At 42.5% G+C, this 21,953-nt stretch overlaps 1 protein-coding gene across 6 annotated transcripts in view; it reads right to left on the reverse strand.

The window, feature by feature from the left end:
- Positions 1-229: 229 nt before the first annotated feature.
- Positions 230-21,953, reverse strand: part of SLC45A4 (solute carrier family 45 member 4) — an 81,524-nt gene continuing 59,800 nt past the window's right edge. For all 6 annotated transcript variants that reach the window (XM_063174814.1, XM_063174839.1, XM_063174805.1 and 3 more), the window contains 6 exons: positions 8,605-8,793; positions 6,051-6,230; positions 4,865-5,940; positions 4,668-4,767; positions 3,464-3,675; positions 230-2,621 (listed from right to left, as the gene is read on the reverse strand). In XM_063174814.1, the coding sequence (XP_063030884.1) occupies positions 2,271-2,621; positions 3,464-3,675; positions 4,668-4,767; positions 4,865-5,940; positions 6,051-6,230; positions 8,605-8,793 (2,108 nt within the window). In that variant the 3' untranslated portion in view covers positions 230-2,270. The remainder of the gene's footprint in view (positions 2,622-3,463; positions 3,676-4,667; positions 4,768-4,864; positions 5,941-6,050; positions 6,231-8,604; positions 8,794-21,953) is intronic.

Raw genomic sequence — 21,953 nt, forward strand, 5'->3', positions numbered from 1 at the left:
TTGGCTTACAAAGTGCAATGTGGACTAATGGAGATTTGATCCATGCTGGTCCATGGAACCCTTGGGAAAAGGTAAGGCTGGCACCAGTCAGAAGATTCAGGATTTTAAATTGTTGAAGAACCTTTCCAGCAGTAGGGATTAAAATAAGGAATACTGGACAGCGGTTATTTAACCAAAAGCAGAATCTTCAAGGAGCTTCAAAACTGAAATATTAAAGCCACATTCATGTAACTTACATGAATGCCAGTTCTAGGGTGAAACACAACACTTGTCTCTCACACATGAACACCACCAGAATATATTAAATGTAACTGAGATGATCAAATTCATGGCAGAATTTCTCACAACTGCTTTCTTCAGTAAGGTCTCACACTCTTCAGTAGTATTGCTCCCCTAGCTGAACACAGTTCACAGTACATGTTCTACATAAAATATATATTCACCATAGAAGAAGAAAGACTTCCTCAAGACACTTGGAAAAACAAACACAACCTCAAGTCCTGTGTGATTACATGTACTTCAGTGCTCTGTGATGTCACCAGCCTAAAAACATCATCACCCTTGACAGCAGAGGCCATAGGCATTGACTGGAAGCCTTCAGAGAAACCCACAGATGCCACCTACAAATACACCCAAACATCCATTTCTCAAAAACATTGACAATTCAAGTAATTCATTAAAAACTGCTTTTCATATTGAAATATAGCTTCTTTGTCTGAATGCCTGGATTGCAGCATGATTGACACAGGCATTTGCAAGTCTTGGAGGAGGAGGAGTTTGAGGCAGCAGGAATCTCACACCGTGCTGTGTTTGCCTGTCCAGCACACGGTTTGAGGCAGCCTGGGGGGCCCAGGCCAAAATGAATCAACAGCATCACAAACGTGTCTTACAAATGACAATCGGAAGTTTGTGAATCACAAGTTTTGAAAGTTCCTTTAAATGGCTGCTGGATAATGATCCAAACCTATTTTAAACCAAGTTAGCATAACTCTTTGAACCTCTTTCCAGAAAAGTATCTTTGCACTGCAGCTGTGTCCTGACTCACAGAAGGGGACATGGAGGATGTGCTGACAACATTGGTACGGCAGCTCAGAAGAGCTCTGGCCTACAATTCCTCCAACACAGGGACTGGAACAGCAACATTTGAATTTTAAGGCCTAAAAACTGTTTCTGACACAGATTTTTATACACCCAGACTATGCCATAAAGTGACAGAGGTAGGCCTTGGGTTCTCCTTGTTGTACTGACCCCGTGCCTTTACCTTGGCTGCTGCATTCCCAGCCAGGAGGTTAAAGGATTGTAGAAAGTGCAATTAATCAATGACTTCCTTTCCCTATGGAAGAGAATCCGCACGCCCCCTTCCACAAAGCTGCCCTCAGAGATGCCCTTTCTCCATGGCAGCTTCATCCAGAGATGATCAGGTTTAAATGCTGAGAAAACCCCCGAGTTCACCAGCATGTGAAACTCTCAGCTAAAAATTGTCACAGCGTATTCCAACGACATTCATTAAATGCAGCACTTGTGATAAAGAAACCTGTGAGTGCTGGTCACCTCTCCCAGCTGCTGCTCCTTCCACCTACAGCTGACATCCAGCACCCAGTGTCACCCTCTCCTGACAAGCAGCAGATTTGGGAGTGGTTGTGAATAGTATGACTAAAAGAATTCACGGCAGTTTCTTAGAAACTGCAGTAATTGCTTTTTTTTTTCCTTGAAAATAATTGCAAATAAAAGGAGTCTGCAGTAATTGCACTAAGAAAAACATGAAGTCTAAAATTAACGTAGCTGTCAGACCAGTAATATCATGCTCGTGAAAAAAAATCGATTGATGTCTAAGCATAGTGAAATCTGAAATGTTCAGACAAAAAAATGGCAAGAGACTATAGGTCGAGATAGCTTCCATTTTCTGTTAGTTTAAAAACAGCTGAAAACTTAATTTTTCTAACTGCTAATTGTATACACTGTGAGTCTCATGCAGATTAATAAAACTTATTTGAAATCTAAATGTATTCTTAATAAAAAAGTGTTCAGAAATGACATTTCTAAGTTGTAGAGAAAGCAATTAGCATCAGAGCGACCTGCTCAAACCTAGAGGAAGGACTACAGAATTTCATTTACAATTTTGCATGAAACTGCCTTTTCTTCTGCAAATTTTAGCTACAAGTAGTGAAGGTCCTAATTTGCTTTCCTGGAAAAAAAAAAAAACCCACAACAAAAGTTCTTGATCCTGCACCTGCACTCCTTGGAATGTGGGTGAGCAAGCGTCGGCGGCCTCACACGGCTGACTCGCCCTCCGGCTCCGCCGCCGCGGCTCCTTTGCGCGTCAGCTTCAGCACCGTCGGCTTCTCCGCGCCCTCGGCCGCCTCGGCAGGACCCAGGCCCTTGGGCTCTTCCTTTGGCTCTTCGTTGACTTCGGGGTAAATCACCAAGAAAGTCGCTGTCAAAAACCCCAGGAAGGATCCCACGGAAGCCACCATGGGGATGACTCTGACCGTGCCGACCATGTCCACCACGCCGCCGAGCGCGGAGGCCACCAGGATCTGGGAGATGTAAACCTGACACGACAGGATGGCGCAGTCGATGCCAAACCCTCGCTTGGAGTTCCCAGGGCTGTGGTGAATGTACTGCAAGAAGATAAGAAAGGTAGTAGAAGGTAAAACAATGGATGAAAGCAATACTTAAACACCAGAACTTTCCTCGAATTTCTCAGCCCCATGCTCGATTTCACATCATCTTTGTGCAGCACCATGACACAACTCCAGAGCCTCCTTATCTGCTCATCAACAGCCTCCTCAGGACCCTGCAGCACGAGGCAGGTATTGACAGGGTCACTGCTAGCTCACATCAGCTCCAAGATTAGGTTTTGTAAAAACAACTTTCCATGAAACATTTGTTGTTACATGAAACATTAATTCTATGATTATAACAAGGAATCCTCCTCCCAAGCGCAATTCAGGAACTCCTAATAAAAGTTCCTCTTGTAGTTTGTAATCCAAATGGAACAGTGGAATGACACTGTTGGGAAGTAAAACCATCCTTGTTTCCAGCAGAATTGTTTTGCTTTATGCATCCCCAAAATTACAGCTGTATTTCCAGACTCACTTCAAAATCTAAGACTGTGAAAAACCTGAGTAACACTACCATACCACATCAAGACAGGAGTAACAACTAGATATATAGCAAATATTCACTCCAATAATAAGTTAATTTGTCTTCATCTGCCATATGCACCCAGATTGTTTTGTACCTCAGCATTGGAAAAAGCAATTGTGACCCCCTCTGAGCCAACTCAATGCCAAGACTATCTGATTTCAGCACCAGCTCCTGCTATTCTTTGGCACACATCCCAGCCAAGCAGGTATCTTCAATAATGGGACTTAACAAATCTATTTTGCCACCATGATCCTAAGAGAAACATGAATGTTCTCCCCTTGATTCACATACATACTCCAAATATTCCACATACCTGTTTTATCTCATGGTATTGTCCCAGAAGTGCGTAGGGGCAGTAGGAGATGCTCATGGAGACAATTCCCATCGTGCTGATCATTATCATGGTGACGTACACGTTGGGGAACATGGCCATCACTGCAGTGCCAAGGGAAAAGCCCAGCGTGCCCAGGATGTAGATCACTTTTATGCTAAGGTCATAGTTGTCCAAGTATTTCTGCAACAAGGCTGCAGAGATAGAATAAATCAGGAATCATGGAATGGTTTGAGTTGGAAGGGGCCTTAAAGACCATCCAGTTGCAACCACTCCTGCCGTGGGCAGGGATACCTTCCACTATCCCAAGTAGCTCCGAGCCCCATCCAACCAGGCCCTGAACACTTTCAGGGATGGGGCAGCCACAGCTTTCTGGGCAACCTGTGCCAGAGCCTCACCACCCTCACAGGGAAGAATTTTTTCCCAGTATCCAATCTAAACCTACTTTCTTTCAGTTTGAAGCCATTTCCCCTTAAATATCAGTTTACTCACTAAAATTTTAGGGGATTGCTGTGGCCATGGCAGCCCTATATCCTGTTTAGGAGGTGGATGCTCGTATTTGGGCTGTCTGACCGGCACAGCCCACGTCTCATTGGGAACAGGATGTGTTCCTGCTTCAGAAAGAGCCAGTCCCCACAGTACTGAGCGGAGCAGACATGGCCTGCTGTGTGCTGCAAAAGGCAGAATTTAACTTTGGCAAAAACTCTCAATTTCAGAGTCTATTGGAAGTGCAAATTATCTGCAGAATGACTTTCAGAAATACATATTTATAATTTTGATTTAAAAACAGTCTTTGCAAGAACCCTCTTGCATATGCCTAAATCTACCAAGCCTGAGTTTAGTTTCCTGAAGGCTTGTTAAATGCCACTGAATATCCTTTGATTTCATTTTGTGCTTTATGCCACTTAACCATCTGTTCATATTTCCACCTCTACATTTGGAGGAACTTTTTAATATTGATTCTTAAAGAAGCCCTTCCCCTTATGACCACAAGACATGCTTTTCCAAAATATCCTTTACCTTAAACAAGGAGGTGGATACCAACTGAAGCAACACTATTTCAGGAGGGCAAGGAGTTGCATGATCTTTGTGGGTCTCTTTTAACTCAGAATATTCCATGATTCACTTTTACCTTAAAAATATATGCATGAGGTGCATTCCACTGTGTGACTGCACAGTCTCTTACCTGAACAAACAGCAGCAGTAGCAGCATAAATCACCAGCCCCCAGCATCCCATCTGAACCCCAGCATTGTAGGCGTGCAGCTCAGTCGAGTTTGAAGGGGCCTGCAACAAACGCAGACACCAACACCACTTTGTTGTACTGAGCACATCTCAGAAATGAGGGACTCTGAGCAGGTCTGCCCATGGGAACGGCTCCTACCTTGGGGTCACCCTGGAAGATGACCTGTCCCATGAAATCCGTATAGAACACAGCTTCGGCAATGATCGAAAACCAGGTCAGGAGGTGGCAGACGCACAGCCTCAGCAGCTCCTTGGGCATCTTCAGCATGGAGAGCCACAAGAGCCTGACGGTGGTCTCGGTCTCGCCCTCCTCGCTCTCCGTGTCGCCGCTGGAGTTGGTGGTGCCGCTCTGGTTGCGGTGCCGGCAGCGCTGCCGCTGCCGTTTCTGCATGTCGTAGATGTCGTTCATGCTGCGCGAGGACTTGATGAGCACGATGGCGTTGGCGCGGCGGAAGCGGTACCGGTGGGAGCCGATCTTGCCGTAGTACGAGAAGGTGTAGGAGGGCTGCCGGTAGAACATGTGCCGGCGCCGCCGCATCGAGTTGGAAGTGCTGGATTGCTTCATGCCTATTCTGGCGTGGCCGTTGAGGAACTCCTTTGGTAGGGAGCCGTTGATGTTTGGGACTTTATCTTCATTTAAACGATTATCAAGCAACATTTCCTCCTCCTTCTCGTTCTCCCTGAGGAAAGCAGACAGGTGGTTGAGCTTGGACTTCATGATCTCCTGGCTCGTGTTGTGGGGAGTGTTTGGATATGAAGCATCCTGAAAAATGGAGGGTTCTATGTCATGCAGGAAAAGCAGCTCCGATTCAATTTCCAATGTGGCATCAGGCATGTGCAGAACTGAGTCGCTCTTGCTTCTCACAATGTTCACCTCAAGGAACTCCATATTGAGGTCATGCTCCGACTGAACCTCATCATGGAACATGGAAGCTCCATAGGGCTCTTCCTCACTAATTACATTCAGCCGATTCAGCGGGGGGAGACTGCCACTGAATTTGGCACTGGAAAGTGTGTCTCCTTCATCATCAATCCTGTCCTGCTGAGGGTTATATTGCTCTTCTTCAATGCTGAAAAGGTGGAGAGCAACGGAGACAGAGAAAATAATGGCTGCAAAGAAAAAAAGGACTTGCTCTTGAGATTTAAAAATGCTACCCAAGAAGGTCTGTGTCCAGTCCAACCCTCCTAACATATAACCAATTGCTCCTCCAAGACCTGTGGAACAGAAAAAAGCAAGAAGTGAGCTCAAGAATAATCAATTCAGCCACGACCTGGTCTTCAGAAAGACTGAACAGCTGCCAAAAACATCTCAGCTAACTCCATACCAGCTGAAAATGCATGGATGTTCAGGGCCATGTCTTGTTCTTCACTGTCCACCACATCCAACAGGTAGGCCCGAATTGGCCCTTCGGTGGCATCGGCGCAGAAGTCCAACACCACCACCCCAAGCACCGTGAGAACAATTCCAATGGGCTGCTTGTCCGGGACATCACCAATAGCCAGACCTGGGGAGAAATGGGACAGCTGTCTGAGCATCTCACTTAAAAAGGGCAAACTCCTAAGAACAAGCTTATCATCTTCAGAGAGAGGTGACCCAATATGTTCACTGCAAAAACTTCTTTAGGGAGCAAAATGGCAATTTCAGCTCTTTGGCACAGCATCATGGAAGGCCTGGGACACAGACAGATTTATGTTCTTAAGACTGAAATTTATCAAAATGTTATTTTATAAAGCATCTCTTAAACCTCTGGGAGCACTGGGTATTATTTCATATTCATCCCTTGTATTTTCCTTCAGATGCTGAAGGCTATTTTTATAAAAGACAGCCATGGTGGGAGAGGGAGCATCCAAAATGACATATTTCATCTGTCAGACACATCCACAGGTAACTGCACTGCTGGCAGCACTCCTCACACAATATTTAATGTCACAGTACACCAGGATAAAGTGAAATTTAACCCCTTCATCACTCTCTTTGCTTTTCTTAAACATTCCTATTTTCTATATTACTTTTTATAAGCAAAAATTTTAAGGATGAAGCAAGATGGATGTATTTTGCATTGCAAAAAGCATCAGTCAGCTTGTGTTGACAGCATAAGATGAAATGCTTTTTGTCTACTGAGTAGAAAGGCAGCATTAGTGCAGAACTGGATAATTTGTCATGAGATGAACCAGTGACAAAAGCATGAATTACTCGAATCACAGAGATTTAGAAGTTACACATGTGAGGCTGATAAAACCATTAGTGCAACTGATTAAAATGTCTGTGGAAGGAGATGAACTGGCTAAGGCACCAAAAATCATCTAAATCTCAAGCGCTGATTCCTGCATATTGAATCCTCATTTATACCAAGCTCTTTGAAGGCTAAAGAAATTTATAAATGTTCCACATTCAGCTGAACCCTACAGCAGAAAACACCAACACTGCTGCAGATCTGCTGGAAACCTGAACAGGGCAGGAGAGAACAGGAGCTGGGTAAGGTGTTCTCCTGGGCTGTATCACAACTGGGATTAGCTAACCTCTGTGCTTTTGGTTCCTCTCCCTGTGAGTCCTACTGCCAGAGGCCACATTATGAAACAGGGTCTGATACAGTTTTTGCAGCATCTCCTGTTGTCCCAAATTGCAAGTAACTGGAGATTGAGGATAGACAAGCAAAGCAGAAAAATCTACAATATTTTGTGCTGATTTATTAAAAGGCTTCAAAATAAGCCTATAAACAGAGCCTGAGGTTTGCTTGCCAGTATCAATAGCTCCTGATCTAAACTACTGTGTGGAACTGAGAGCTTCTTATCACTTAAAATCTTGTAAGGGGGTTCCAGCCTAACATCCTGCAAACATCTGGAGGAAGAGGAGTAAGTCTTGGAGACACAACAACTCAATACAATTGATGACAACTAAATACAATTGATATCAAACCATACAGTCACCGCAGGACCATGCCATATGATAACAATTCAAATAAATAATATTTATTGTTTGGATAAATTAAAAAAGCATAAACTAAATGTCATCTATTTGAATAGTTTATCCACTGCAGTTTGCAGAGAATTGAAGCCAATCATATGGTATTCCAGTCTGGCTTTAACAGGCTGAGCCAAGGTAACATTCCACTCATTTCCCTCAATTAGTAGACCTGTTTCACAATAGAGCTGCATCTAACCCCAAAAAAGAGAGCCAAGAGGATGCTATTAGGTGCTAAGTTCCTTTTGTTTGCATCAGTCCAATCATTTTGTAAACATTTTCCTAAACATACTTGCTGTCACCTCTCCTACAATAAATTTACAAAGAGATTGTAGATTAAATTCGTAGTAAACTATGTTCAAGGGAAACTATTTTTACCAGCTTTGATGGGGGCTCAGGAAAAATTATTTTCCCACATAGTTTTTGATAAACAAATATTAACTGTGTTCTGGACTTTTTCAATACTGGGTCTAAGAAAAGCACAAGAAAAAGTGAAAAGATAATTTTTGAAATAATGCTGGAAACAGGATGTGTTGCCAGATATGCATTAAAGGGAAAATGGATCACAACAGGAAACATTTCCCTGTGAACAGGTTGCTACAATTTTCCCATGTCAAGGATCGACCAAATTCGTCTCAGCGACTGCAAACATTATTCTGGCAACCATTGTATTAATAACATTGTTATTAATACCAGTTACAGCTAGGATTGCACAATGCTCAGCACAGTGCTGTAACTCTGAATTCAAATACTAACAGGCAAGATGGACAGAGCTCAAGTGCAGGGTTGTGGAGATTTCTCATGATTTTACCATCAAATATGAGGTAAACCAACTGCAGAACATTACTTCCTGCACTAAAATCTCAAAGCAGGTACATTAGCAGGGGATGCATGGAGGGCATTTCCCTGTTATTTACCTATCACAGAGCCATTAAGGAAAAGTGCAACTCCAAAGAGGACACCAATGCAGAGAGCAAGGATGAAAGGCCGCCGGCGGCCCCAGCTCAGCGTGCAGCGGTCACTGGCCGAACCTATGAGCGGAGTGAAGATCAAGCCCAGGATAGGGCTGAGGAACCAGGTGAGGCTGTAGTATTGTTCAGGAAGACCTAAAAGGAAGACAAAAATGATGAAAAGGTTATGTGGTACACACCAAACATCTCACTCTATATATGGAGTTTTGTTACAGCACTGAAAAGGGTAAATTGATTTACAGTGAATTCTCTCCCAACTTAAAAACTAACTTAAGATTCTTTAGCAATGGTTAAACAATAGCTAAGGAAAGCAAGACTGTTTGCCTCTCAAATACCTGGGCAATAAGAAGGTAACAATTGGAGTATTTCTGCTACTGAGTCCTCTATTGATTTGTGGAACATAAAACCAAAGATTTTGGGGTGCTTGGAAGCTGCTTGGCTGTCATATACACAGAAAGAATTGAATCCCTGCTCAACAAACTTTTAAGATTCAAAATTGAACATTATAGTGGTGCTGCTTTCATCTAAGACCGCCCCCACAAAAGAGTTATTAAAGATTTAATGGACTGAGAATGAAGGACAGAATTTGAATGTCTTATGAAATGTCCCATTTCTAAGCACAAAAATGTTTACTTACAAAAATGAACTACAGACAATAAGAACAATAACTAGCAATTATTCAGCAACTTAGATAAATCCAATGTTACCTTGTCCCTACTGTCTTTGCTTTCTTTAAGAACAGAGATGATTATTCATAGGATCAGATGGGAACAAGCTACAATTTACTACATAGCACTTACAAGAAAGCAACAACTTGCTAGAAATAATAATTTCTAGAGAACAGCTCCCAAGCCCGGCTCTGCACACCCCAGCAGGGAGCAGTGGCCTGCAGATGGCAGACTGGCCACAGCAGCAGCCAGGCTGGCTCCTCTGGGACCTGCCTCCCGCTCGTTTATCAGCACAGGGCAGGTAACACTCCAGCACAGTTCTTAGAATAACGTTAAAAACAAAACAATCTATTTCTTGCAGTCCAATTGATGCCAAGACAGAAAAACTCAGTGTCTTTATCCCAGGAAGGAAAACCATTTATTATCCAAACCCATATTTGGTGAGTGTGAGCAGCATTTGACCTTTGCTGGCGAGATCAACCTGTACCTTGTGCTCCCTGTTCAGCACATTGAGGCATCCATTACCAAGCAGGATTATACCAATCCCTGCCCAAAATAACCTCTGATGCAAATTTGGAAGTCTAATCTGCTGCTGTTTAAAAGTAGCACCAAATCTTGACTAGCAACAGTGGCTTCTTCCACGAGAGAGATCAGATTTTCCCAAGAGTGTTGTACACTCTGTGGTGATACAGAGATTATATCATGGAAAACAAGCAAATTTTTGGCATAAATAATCAATTTCATCACCAGGATTCAAAATCCAGGTCTGAGGCCAAGGTCTGTGTGATTTGACTCAACTTTGGCTAGTGAACAAGCTAACAGTGACAGCTGCCCTGATGAGCCCAGAGTTATTGGAAGGGACCTGCCCCTGCTGAAAGTTCCCAGCCTGTGTTTGCCATGAACCTTGTGCCCCAGGGAATGGCATCGTGCTTCAGCCACCTTTCCTTGTCACAGGCAGCTGCAGGCCTGCACTGAGGCCTCCACATCAGTACTTACCATGTTTGCAAAAGAATTCAGATCTTTAGGAAAAGGCTGTGTTTGTACAGGTGGCACCATATTCACATCATGATTCAAGTCATTATCTCCTGCTTGGCTTTTCCTGCTGTTTGGTGATGTCTTGGCTGACATGGAAGTATTAGCTGAGACATAACTCTCTGTGTGTTTGCATATTAGACCTAAAGCTCTTGTTCAAGAAGCCACAGTGCCTCCAGACTGCAGCATTTATTTGCACCATATCCTCGTCAAAGATGCAAGTCAGGAAGCCAGCAATTCAAGCAGAAGTGCAAGGAAAACTTCCATCCCCCTGTGGTTTTAACACTCCCTTTAACTTCACCAGGTTCAACAGCTTCCAAGTACACAAGCAGGTTCAGGCACCTCATGTTTAACTGGCACCTCACCTGCTCCAAGATGCTGACACTTATCAGTGCCTGCGCTGGTTTAACGATGGGGAAGAGGAAACTTTTAGTTCAAGGCAGGTAAAACTAAAGGCTGGGCATGATTCATTTAGGGTGAATGATTTTTCTGCAGGACACAGAAGAAATGGCAACATGTAAACACTCATCCCATTTAGCCTGCAGAGCCATCCTGGGAGCAGTGGTTCAGCACCCAAGGCTGCTACTGTGTGAGCCAAAGTCCCTGCAGAGTCTGTTTCAAACACAGTGAGAAGCTGCAGCTTAACCAATGTCATGGATCTTTATTGCAGTGAGCACCAACATCTGGGATAACTTGATGGCGTTTCACTGCACGAGGGCTGTGTGCTGAAAGCAGACATTTCTTTTCTGAATTATGTTGTGACTTGTGAGTTATGAGCTGGGACGTGTCAATGGAGCTCATCCATCAGTAAACACTTGTGAGATGCTGGGATGGTTTGCAGTAAATCACACAGAGACTTTAAATAAACACAGGGGTGAAGGCTGGCAAGAGCTCTGTCATCAGCCTAACAAGCCTCATCACATCTTATGTGAATAAACAATCAAATAGACACATTTAAGTAAAATGGACAAAAAGATTCTCTTTTAATAATCCAACATCCATTGAGACAAACAATTTGTTTCAATGGAGGCTGTGAGCAGAAACAACAAGGAAACACTGGTAGATCAGAGAATCAACAGAAGTGCAAATCAGGCACAGCTCACTGTCCCTCTGTCCTTGAGGCCACCACTTTGTCTCCAGTCTGCAATGACACTTCTCTGTGGTGTGTTAACAAAAAAAAAAAAACAGTTCTGGAAGACTCACAAACCATTTGAAATGATGATTTGAAATTACTTCTGCATAGAACTAAAAACTGTTTACAAATATTTCTCCTTCAACTGTAAAACCTGCACATTTCCAAACTGGACAGATAGGTATTTTTTATGCTTTAAAGCCACAGCTAACTGTCATAAAAATGTCCTAAAATTATTACAAAAACAATCAGTACTTGACTTCAAGTACTTTCAAGATCAACTTTGCATGTAATAACTCAAAATCAGATTAAGGTCTGGTTTGATTTTACAGGTCAGTAAAAAGGAAGGAGAAAAGGTTTTTTACCTAACCTTTGATGCATGACAAAAATTAATGAGTTTTATCTTTCCATGTGTGAGTCAGAGGAGAAAGACTGAAATGCTTTCTTGGGAAGAATTTATTTTTATTTATTGCAAAGGGTGATCTTCCTAACATCTAAGTATTATAAATAAAAGCCTAAATCTAAATATTTACAGTGAAAATGGCTTACTTTGCAGAAGACATGAATCTCAATGATTTCAGAACAGAGCCATGGATGTAGCTTTTATGGAAGGGTAAAAAGGACACTTGAAACACCAAGAACATTATGTTTCAAGATTCTTTTTTAGAAAAATCACTTTGATTTTTTTTTTTTTATTGAACTACTCATTAGCAGCCAAAATCTCTATCTTTAGAAAAAGAGGCCACGATAAAAATCTATACAAGAATTAATAGCCCAATGCCAAGAAAAATGGAAGAATTTCTAAAAAGCTTTGAGTGCTCCCCCAAGTAAACAGGAAAGGGATAACTTTCAAGTGAAACACGAGCCATTCCCATAGACTGGGTGATGGCAGGAATCACTGACATGAGCACAACCTGCTTTCTCTCTTGCTGGAGAAGCCATGCCATGGGACTGCTTGCATGAGCTAAATGGCAGGGCCCTGATAAATTGCATTCCAAGAGTAAGCCAGCAGTTTATAAAGCCACCATGTGTGCTTTACATACAGTTATACAGAATTCCAAACTGTTGCCATTTATTAAGTGATGTGTATGGCTTTACTGTAAGTATGTAAACTGTGAGTTTGTCACATCAGAATGTCTTTGGTTACTCGAGTGGAAAACAACTGAGTGGGGTTAGAGAAGACTCCTGGTGGGAAGCAGGCACACAAGGAAACTAAAAGCAGTACAGGAAAAAATTAATCTGCTGTTGGGAGAATTCCCTCCTCAACCTGAGCAATGCACAGGCAGACAGAGCAATCATTGTAGCAATGGGCAGGAAAGTGAATTATCCAGAGTTTCCCTTTGTGTTTGCTTTCTAGATGTGAAAGTTGAGATGTGTAATTGATAAACTCAGTCTGCCCAGTGAACCAAAACTCTGAAGAGCTCTAGTGCCCAGAAGTGTCTTCTTTCTCTGTACAGATTTAGGTGTCACCTCTGATGTCTGTGCTCAGCATTGTTGCTGGGAAATCAGACTTTTGTAAAGCTCACAGCCATGTTCTAGCAGGAGTTTTCCAGGAAAGAGCTTTCTGAGGCACTGAGCACGACCTCCACTGCCCCATGAAGTGAGACTTCAAAAGGTACCTTGCAGATGCTTTTCCTAAAATTCACCCTTCATGCTGGCAGAGTCTGCAGGACCTTCATCATTTCAACGGTAGCTTGCTTTAGTGCTAGACATTTTTATATAAATGAGAACATTCCAGACAGACAAGGAGAACTCCAACCCCAAAATACTATTCTAGCCTTAAAAGAGTCTGTTCTGGTTTTAGTATCTTGAATGTCTGCATACATGATATGCATATTTAGGTTGGCTTGTGTGATTTGGCAAGAGAAGAAAAAAAAAAAGGCTGAAAATTGAAATACTTAAAGAAACTGTGTGTGTATATGCGTGTGTGTGTCTGTGATAAAACAACAGAAACCCCCCTAAGTCTTCCAGAAGTTTCTGCCACAAAAGAATGAGCTCCAAATATGAAACTTTATAAAAGTTCTGTCTGCAAGGGCGTTAGAAAGTTGAGGAAGGCAATTGCATATCCTAATGGTTCCTTTTTCTGTATATGTATGCTGCCAAACCTACAGAATGTCACAATTTTATGCAATATTTTAAAATGGGAAGACAGTTCAGAAGGCAGCTGAGGCAGGAAAGACAACAATAAGCAGAAATGTAGAGGCAGAGGGAATGTTTTGACACCAAGAAGTTCCTTGTGACGCCCCCATTCAGTGGCAAGGACTCAGCTGGGGGGTGTATTTTAAATAAACTTGGCTATGGTTACGTGCTGGGCCAGCAGCCCTGCAGCATCCAGGCTCTGATGTGCACCACGGACGCACAGATGCTGGCTTGGACTGGATTTCAAGGCAGCACAGCCATGGGATTGTCATCCATTTGACAGCCTGTCCACAACCTCTTGCAGCCAGAAGTGAAATGTCCCAACTGCTGAGAGCTGCTGTGTCCCCCTAGAACGGGCCACAGCTCAGCTGGGACGGATTTTGTATGGCCAGGAGTGGTTTCATGCAGCACATGCCTCTACCAAAGGCTGCTGAGACACATGCAGACTCAAAGGCCAAAGCAGCTGCATCCCATTACCAATTTAATGCTGTTCCTTTATTTTGTCTGTAATTTTCCACCTCTACACTTGCCTTGCCAGGTAGCAGCTCTCAGAGCAAACTGCCATCCACCAACTTGGAAAAGCAGCCTGGTGGCCTCACGGGGGAGGAATAATAACTGGAGGATTATTATTTAGCCTTTTACTGACAGCTAATCTGAGGAAACACCAAGGAGGGAAAAAACATATTGGGTAAACAAGGTTAGTATTTGTGGCTGAATGTGAACTGAATGTGGAGCAGGTCACAAGGCAGACTCAAAAGTCTCATACAAATCAGTGAGAAAAAGCAAAACACAACAACAGCTTCTGTTAGGAGCGACGACTGCCACTGAGACCCTTGTAATATGGCATTTCCCAGCCAGCTACAAACAAACAGGACACTGGCTTCTAGTAAATAAGGGTTTGTTTTTTCCCAGACAAAAAAAGTGCCCAACAATAGTGGGACCAGCACTGCTCACGGTTCACAGGAAATGCTCACTGTGTCACCATCAGTCTAAGGGCTGCGTGAGGTCACGAGCTACGTGGAAGAAAGATTAAGTCCCATGCACCAGTTTCTATTCAAAATCTCTTTTTGATAAGTTCTGTTGGGGGAAAAATAGTTCTTTATAAGCTTAACAATAAGATCTGATATGGGAATAGGATGCTATGGTCCTATTTTCATTTGTTAGAAATCATCACCTAGAGACTTGTTTATACACTTTAAATAAACACCATACAAATTTCTCAATGAACACAAGAAGCTGTTGTGCCCTGCAAATGCTTTCTATTCCACAATTTCATCCTTGTATAAAATACTGCATGCTGCTAAAAATATTTCACATTGATCTGTTTAAAACTACACTGCTTATACAATCTGCTTTGTTTAGACTATTTTTAAGGAGTGCACCAAGCAGAACCAATCCTTGTCAAAAAGCTGTGGAAGAGTTCAAACTCTGGTAACTGTTTTTCATCTTATACATAAAATTATAGGAACCACTGCAAACTGAAGCAGTTTAGCTTTGGAGGATCTATATAAGGAGTAGGAGTTTCAGAAAAATTTCATAAATTGAGCCAAATATGCATTCTCTTATATTTAAAATGAAAATACAGACTTGCCACACATTTATGTCTCCCAGAGAAACTGCAAACAAGCTGCAATGCCTGTTCTGACAACATGAAACTGACCATATATTCTTTGATTCTTGCTACCTCCCCTCAGATAATAGGATTTTTAATGGAGTGTGACCCTGAGCTGCCAGAGAAACCACACCTGAGCCAACATATGTTGAACCAATGCACTGGAATAGGCCTGACTGGTGGTCTGAGCACTACTGAGGTACAGTCAGCCCTTGTACACAGAGTTTTTTGCACCCATGAGAAACCACATTCTAACTTCTGGATTGAAACAGGAACTCTGACCAACAGGGAAGGGCTAAAAAAAAGTACAGAAAGCCCAGTAATTGGTCCTGGTGCCCATTACCATGATCTGAGCAGCCAGAGTACAAGCTTTTAAGAAGGAAATAATTTAAAGTTCTTCTTGAAATCAGAGTCTGGCAGCACATGAGATGAGACAGCCTCTAATTTGCCCTAATGTGACAGTATCTTACATATCTTACAGCTGCTGGGGTGAGGAGAAATGAAGCTTATACAGGACTTCATTTTTAGACTAAAATTTTGCTTTTCATTCAATGACTCCTGCCCAGCCTGCATAAGGCACTGGCTCAAGCCAAGCGCTTGTTCAGAATCTGCTTGGAAGAAGCAGCAAACAGCACAACACTGGTGAAAAACTGACCAATAGTTGTGATCACGGGGCTCAGTTCAGTTGCAGGAGAGCAGGTGGAAGAACTCAGAACAAAACTGTGAGGTTTTTCACTGCTGCTTAGCTTCCTGCATTAAAATGATTGCCCAGCAAGCTGTCAGGCATCTTGATTCACTCAGTGTCTCAGGAACAACCTACTGCATAAACAGCACCTCAAAGCTGTGCCTTCAATCTTCCCACTGGTAAAATTCACATCCTGAAATTCCTCTTGTGCCTGTGGAATCAGAGCTCTTGTGCTTAGCCTGCATCATTCAGGAGCTGTCAGCACATTATCCCATCTCCCAGGCAGGAGCACGTGTGCCCTGCAAGCCAAACACTGCGGGAACACAAATATCAGCCCCTTGCAAGGAGTCTCTCCTGTCCCTCATCCCCCTCCTGCAAGGTCCTGTCAGCAGGGATGGCTGCACAAGGGCTGGGGAGCTGAGCTCTGAGCTCACTCAGCTGCTCTGTTACTGCTCTGGAGGATGTACAGGGCTGCCTCCTCTGTGCAAGCAAGGAATTTTTTTGTGGGACACAAGACCGGAGGGATAAAACACAATTTCTCCATTATGGGCACTGAGGAGAGTGATAATCAAGAGAACAAATAATTAATAGGAATATTGCAGAGACATAAAAAACGTGGCACTGCAAAAACCTGACATCCAAGGGCAAAAAGCAGAAAATTCTTTCCAAAACTACCAGCAGAAGTCAGCTGCAGCCACTCTGGAACAGTCAGGAAAAACCCAGAGGACCAAAGAGACACTTTGCAGGGGATGGGGCTTGGGCACTGTCTGTCTTCTAGGACAGGAACCTGCTTCCTGCATTGCTGTGATATTCAAACCTTCTACAGCAACTTCAGACCTTTAAAATGCACCCACATTTCTGCTTTAGTCACTTCTGCTTTCTTCTGTCATCATAAGGACAGGATTCAAGACAAAATCTGCATCTACACTAGAGACATAGGAACAAATGATTAATAGGAAAATAAAAATGATGATATTAAGTTAGAGATGCAGGAAAACTGACAATTTTTTAAAACTTGTATTTCAAATTTCTGATTTCCTTAGGAGTTGGATGCAAATAAATCAACACTGTTACAGCAGAATTAACTCCCAAAAATTTGGAAACTATTTCATGCCATGTCTGCACCTAGACTAGTGCCATCCATTTTGAAAGACCAGCTAAACTGGTAATAAAAGAAAGCCCTTGCCCTTCAACAGCTTCAGTACAGAAATATTAGTGTGGTGTTTCACACAGAAAGTTCTGGAGGTGTTTTTAAGCTGCAGAAGAATAATATCTCCTTCTGGCAAGGCTGTTCTGCCTTTTGAAACTCCCTATGCAATAGCTTGCCAGCAGCAACCTCGGTGGGTTAAATAACACTTCTGGAAAATGGAATTAAGGAAATAAGTGACAGGCCTCTTAAAGGATTTCATCATCCAGCTCTCCCATTTTCTGTCTCTGCTCAATTATTGCTTCTCACCCTCCTACAACTGTCCTCCCCTTCTCATATTTGGCAGCTGTGGGAGTCGTCAGTGTTTCATTAAGCTCTGCTGCTGCACGGCTGCTCTGCCAAAGTTGTAGAAAGGTTTATGTGGCTTTCCTGACAATTTCTGGTTTATAACCCAGTTTTATGGTGCTGTGTCAGGAAAGAGAAGCGTATGGTAAGAGAAGTGAGCCAAAGTTATGTGTGGAAGGGGGAGAGGGGAAGCAAAAGCCTGGGAATAGCTGAGGTTTGAGGAATCAGAGAGAGAACACATGGGCTGATCTGCAGGCAGGCAAATGTGATTTTCTTTTTAGCATAATCACAAACGCTGTCAAGCATAGCTTTTAAAGCTTCCATTATTTATTTTAAAGTTTCTAATCCTCCTACTAACCTACTTCCACAGGGGTAACCTATGGTAATTCAGGTAGAAGGCTGTTTCTGGCTTACTGCCTTTATAACAATCCAGTTTCCTACTTCCTTATCCAATATTGACACACATATGTCTATTACTTGATTTATTTGGTACTCCTGCTGCTGCAGAGGAGGAGGAATCAAAAGCAATGCATATGACCTGCCCTGCTCAAGGAAAGGCCACAGAATCAACTGCTGTTGTAGATTTTTTTTTTTTACTGTAGCTAATGAGCAATTCCTACAGGTTCCACTGAATTATATCCTTATCAAACCCACAGTATTTATTTTTGCCAGGGTACAGTGTAAAGTGACAGCTTTACTTAAGACAGAAGCTGAAACCTTTTATGCTCAAATGCTGAGAATGCCAAACAAGCTTTCCCCATGCTGCAGCAGGAAAATAAGCTGCAGAGAGACCAAAGAAACACAACATTGCCAGGGGCTCCCACCTACTTCTGAGGCTGATTCACTCAACTTTGCCAGATTATCTGTGCTGTCCTTTTTGGCTCTTGGGAAACTTGTTTTTATAACTTTTCTTGCTCTCTCACTTATTAACCAATATTTGGAAATATATCACTTTGACACTAATAAGAAATTTGCATCACAGCATTTAACAAGCTGAAATGGAATATAGATTAAATCTGATGCAACTTCCAGTGTGCTGAACCAGCACTAATAAAAAAATTTTTTTTTAACCAACACTGTTGAGCAGTTTTAAGGGCACATCAGAGGTGTTTACATCAAATAAAAAAGTCAAAACTTTCTTCAGTATTCCAGAAAAACACAGGTGGTGTTCTGTATCACAGAATCACCCAAGGCTGACTTCACAATGTCAGGGTATTTATCCCCAGCCTGGTTAAGCAAGCTGCAGACACAGGACTCGAAGGTCACACACACAACATCAGCATCCATTTCCCTTCACTACAAAGTGTCTAAATGTATGCAGGCCCACGGATGAGTGCAGCAGTCAATAAGCTGTTTCAGCACACTGATCCTTCCCTTGCCCTCATGGGATGTAATTGAAAGGCAGCAGTGGCCGTGCTGCCCCACTTGGGCTCGGGCATTACGTAACGCTGCAGCACTTCCCGCTCCTCTGGCTGCAAGATTACACATCAATTACTGTGACATGTGTTGCCTGAAGAGATGCAGCATCCCAGTTTATCCAAAGCTCAATAGGGGTTTTCGTCACTGTTTCTAGAATATTGATAAATTTATAAACACAGGACTTTGGCTTGAATTCCTCAACAATTCCCAAACCCGAGAGGTTCCTAGACACACACAGAAAATCCTTCAGCAACCTGTTCTGGTAATCAACAGTGGAGCTTTTGTTGCAGTGATTAACACATTAATACCCTAGAATATGACCATCTACTTACATGGCTGAGTCAAATCCCAACCAAAAACTCATGTTAACCCCTAGCTGTAACTCCAAGGAGAGTCAAACCTCAACTGTTAACTCTGGGTCTTTAACCCAAACTGAAGCAGCCCTCCCACCTCCTAAAAAAATCTGGTCAACAAACAACTTTTCACCTTAAGAACAAGTTTTTAATTAAAATCATACTGGCTTAAGGGAGACCTATTCGATATGGGGCTGCCCAGCAGCACCATGAGGCAGCAGTAGGTGCAGTCTGTGCCCTCCTTGCTCTGGTGCTGTTCTGCTCCACAGGGCAAGGAGTTTGTGCCCAAAGGAAGCCTTGAGTGCCATTCCACACTGCTCCACCCCGACCTCAAGGGTAGCTGAAAGCCTGATTGACATAACTAAGCAAGGACAAGATGAACAGCAGGGCTGGGACTTGCTCTGGCCAAGACTTTTAAACCACCATTGTAGCAAACACTGGGCTAGAAGGCATCAACAAGATATTAATTCCTATCCACTGCAGCAGAACTTTCCCCTGATGTGTCTATTCCACTCCACCAACTCCCAAGCCCTAGGGAATCATAAAGGATCTGGCTCACCCTGCCAAACAAATGACTGGCATATACATAGTCCAGCATGGCATCTGCTCAGTGTATCCAGGAACAGAACTTGAAAAAGGAAGGCAAGCAGACTTGAGGGTAGCCAAAAAAGTATTTTTGTTGTTGAGCGGGCAGCCAGAGTCCGGTCAGCACAATATTTCTGCCCTTGAATTGCAAGCAGCAAAGAAAACAGTTCATTTCCAGCCTCAAGAGTAAAATGCAAGGAGCCTGTCACTGCATATTGATAAAAATCATTCTTTCCTTCCCCAGTTTTTAGACTTGACTACATGCTTGGAAGTCACATGAAAACATTCATTTAAGGAGGTGTTTTTTGACCTGTGTAGCCCTGCCAACACCATCTGAGAACCTTTTTCTTCCTGGGGATTAGTGACCAGACAGTTGATCTTTACATTTCAGCTGGGATCACATTTTCATAGCCCTTTTAAGGGTCAGAAGGTGGTGCAGGCAGCTCCTTCTACAATTACCCTGGTTGACCCAACAGAAAAAAATGTAATACCTAATAAATGTTATAGCTACCCAATATACACTTCATATTCCAAAAGCCATTTTCCCCCTCAAATTGCCAGAAAAGAAAAAAGCTGAATTGATCCTACCTACACTCCTTAGCCCACTGACATCATGCAGTCTCAAAGTGCTTTACTTCCCTTTTCAATACTCAAAGCCTCACAAAAAAGCACCATTCTCATGACAGGCTTACAAAAAGTGCATTGTTAATTGTTACCATGCTGAAAAATCAACCTTCTGGACTTTCTAAAAGCTTTTGGACCACAGGTTTGTTTATAACAGGAATAAACACTCTGTCTGGGATCATGTTGGTCAAAACTGTGCTACTGGGAAGCTCTACCAGAAAGTCAGCAGAGAGTGGTAACACAGCATCTGCTTTTAAATTATTTGCTATTTTAAAAGTGTTGCTGAATTATACGAATGAATACATAAAGAAACACGCTGATTCTTCTAACTCATTATTCATTGTTTGCTTTAAAAAAACCCAAACCCAAACAGGCAAATTTTGCAAATAACCTATCCTAATCCCCTAAAGAGAAACTGCATTCCTCTATGCAGTTGCCTTTATTGAGGTTAATTCCTCATGTGGCTACATCAAGCGGAACAGAAATCCTATTAGTGCTTTCCCCGTTTGCTGCAACAAATGAACAGCGTGTTGGAGTTTGCAGGCACAGTTTTCCATGTACACTACTCCAGGAAAAACAGTGCACTTCACCACAGGCTGAACAATCTCTAGATATAAGCATGAGGACTATCAGACAGAGAGTTTTAATCAACTGAGGATTTTCCCTGCCAAAAAATGTGGGTTTTCTCTGTAGCTATTCATGCCACCAACCACCTGCCTTGTGGTAAAGCATTACAGAAACCCATCCTCAGATGAAATTCTGGGGCTGATTAAAGACACTGTTGGTGTTTATGGAACCTGCCTCAAACTTTCAAACTTTCCTAACCTGCATGTTTTGGCTTGAACATTAACTTACGTGAAACACGTTCTATACATGTACAGGGGAGATTTAAATGCAGAGCTGCTTTCAAATTGAAGTCTGCTAAATTCTAGTTAATAAACCCCTTGATCTTAGAATTTTGGGCTTGCAGGGTCACACTACAGGCTTGCTCTCATAGGAAATTTTAGTAACTAGAGCAGAGTCTCAGGCATCACTCCAAATAACTCACTCACTGTGTCCCAGAGAAGTGGCTCCCCACTCTCACTCAGCTCTTTAAAAATTATACAACTGCATTTATACATGAAGGATAATGAGATCCATGGAGTCCCTTTGCACCAAATAACAGGAATTGATAGTCTGGAATAAAATGTAATAACACAAGATGAATATGACTTCTTACTGCAGACCCTTAAATGTGATCTTTACTCACACGTATTATGTTGCCCAATCAGTGAAGCTACACGTGGAAAGATAAATTTACCAATAAAACCTGAAGTTAAACAAGCAGAGCACACCAGCACAAATGACATCAAACTCTTCCTTTCCAAATGTGCAAATTATGAGAGTTAGACCTTGCTGGGGAGGATGCAAAACAGAACTCTATTCCAACAATTAGACAAGTGTCTTTATATATTATGAAAACCAGTTTTCTTTTATATCACTCTGCATGTTATATTTTCTTGCCATTTAATCTTACAAAAGAATGGAACAAGTTATAGATATATTATATATATT

The sequence above is a fragment of the Melospiza melodia genome, chromosome 1, assembly GCF_035770615.1.
Source record: "Melospiza melodia melodia isolate bMelMel2 chromosome 1, bMelMel2.pri, whole genome shotgun sequence".
In the NCBI taxonomy this organism is placed as follows: Eukaryota; Metazoa; Chordata; class Aves; order Passeriformes; family Passerellidae; genus Melospiza; species Melospiza melodia.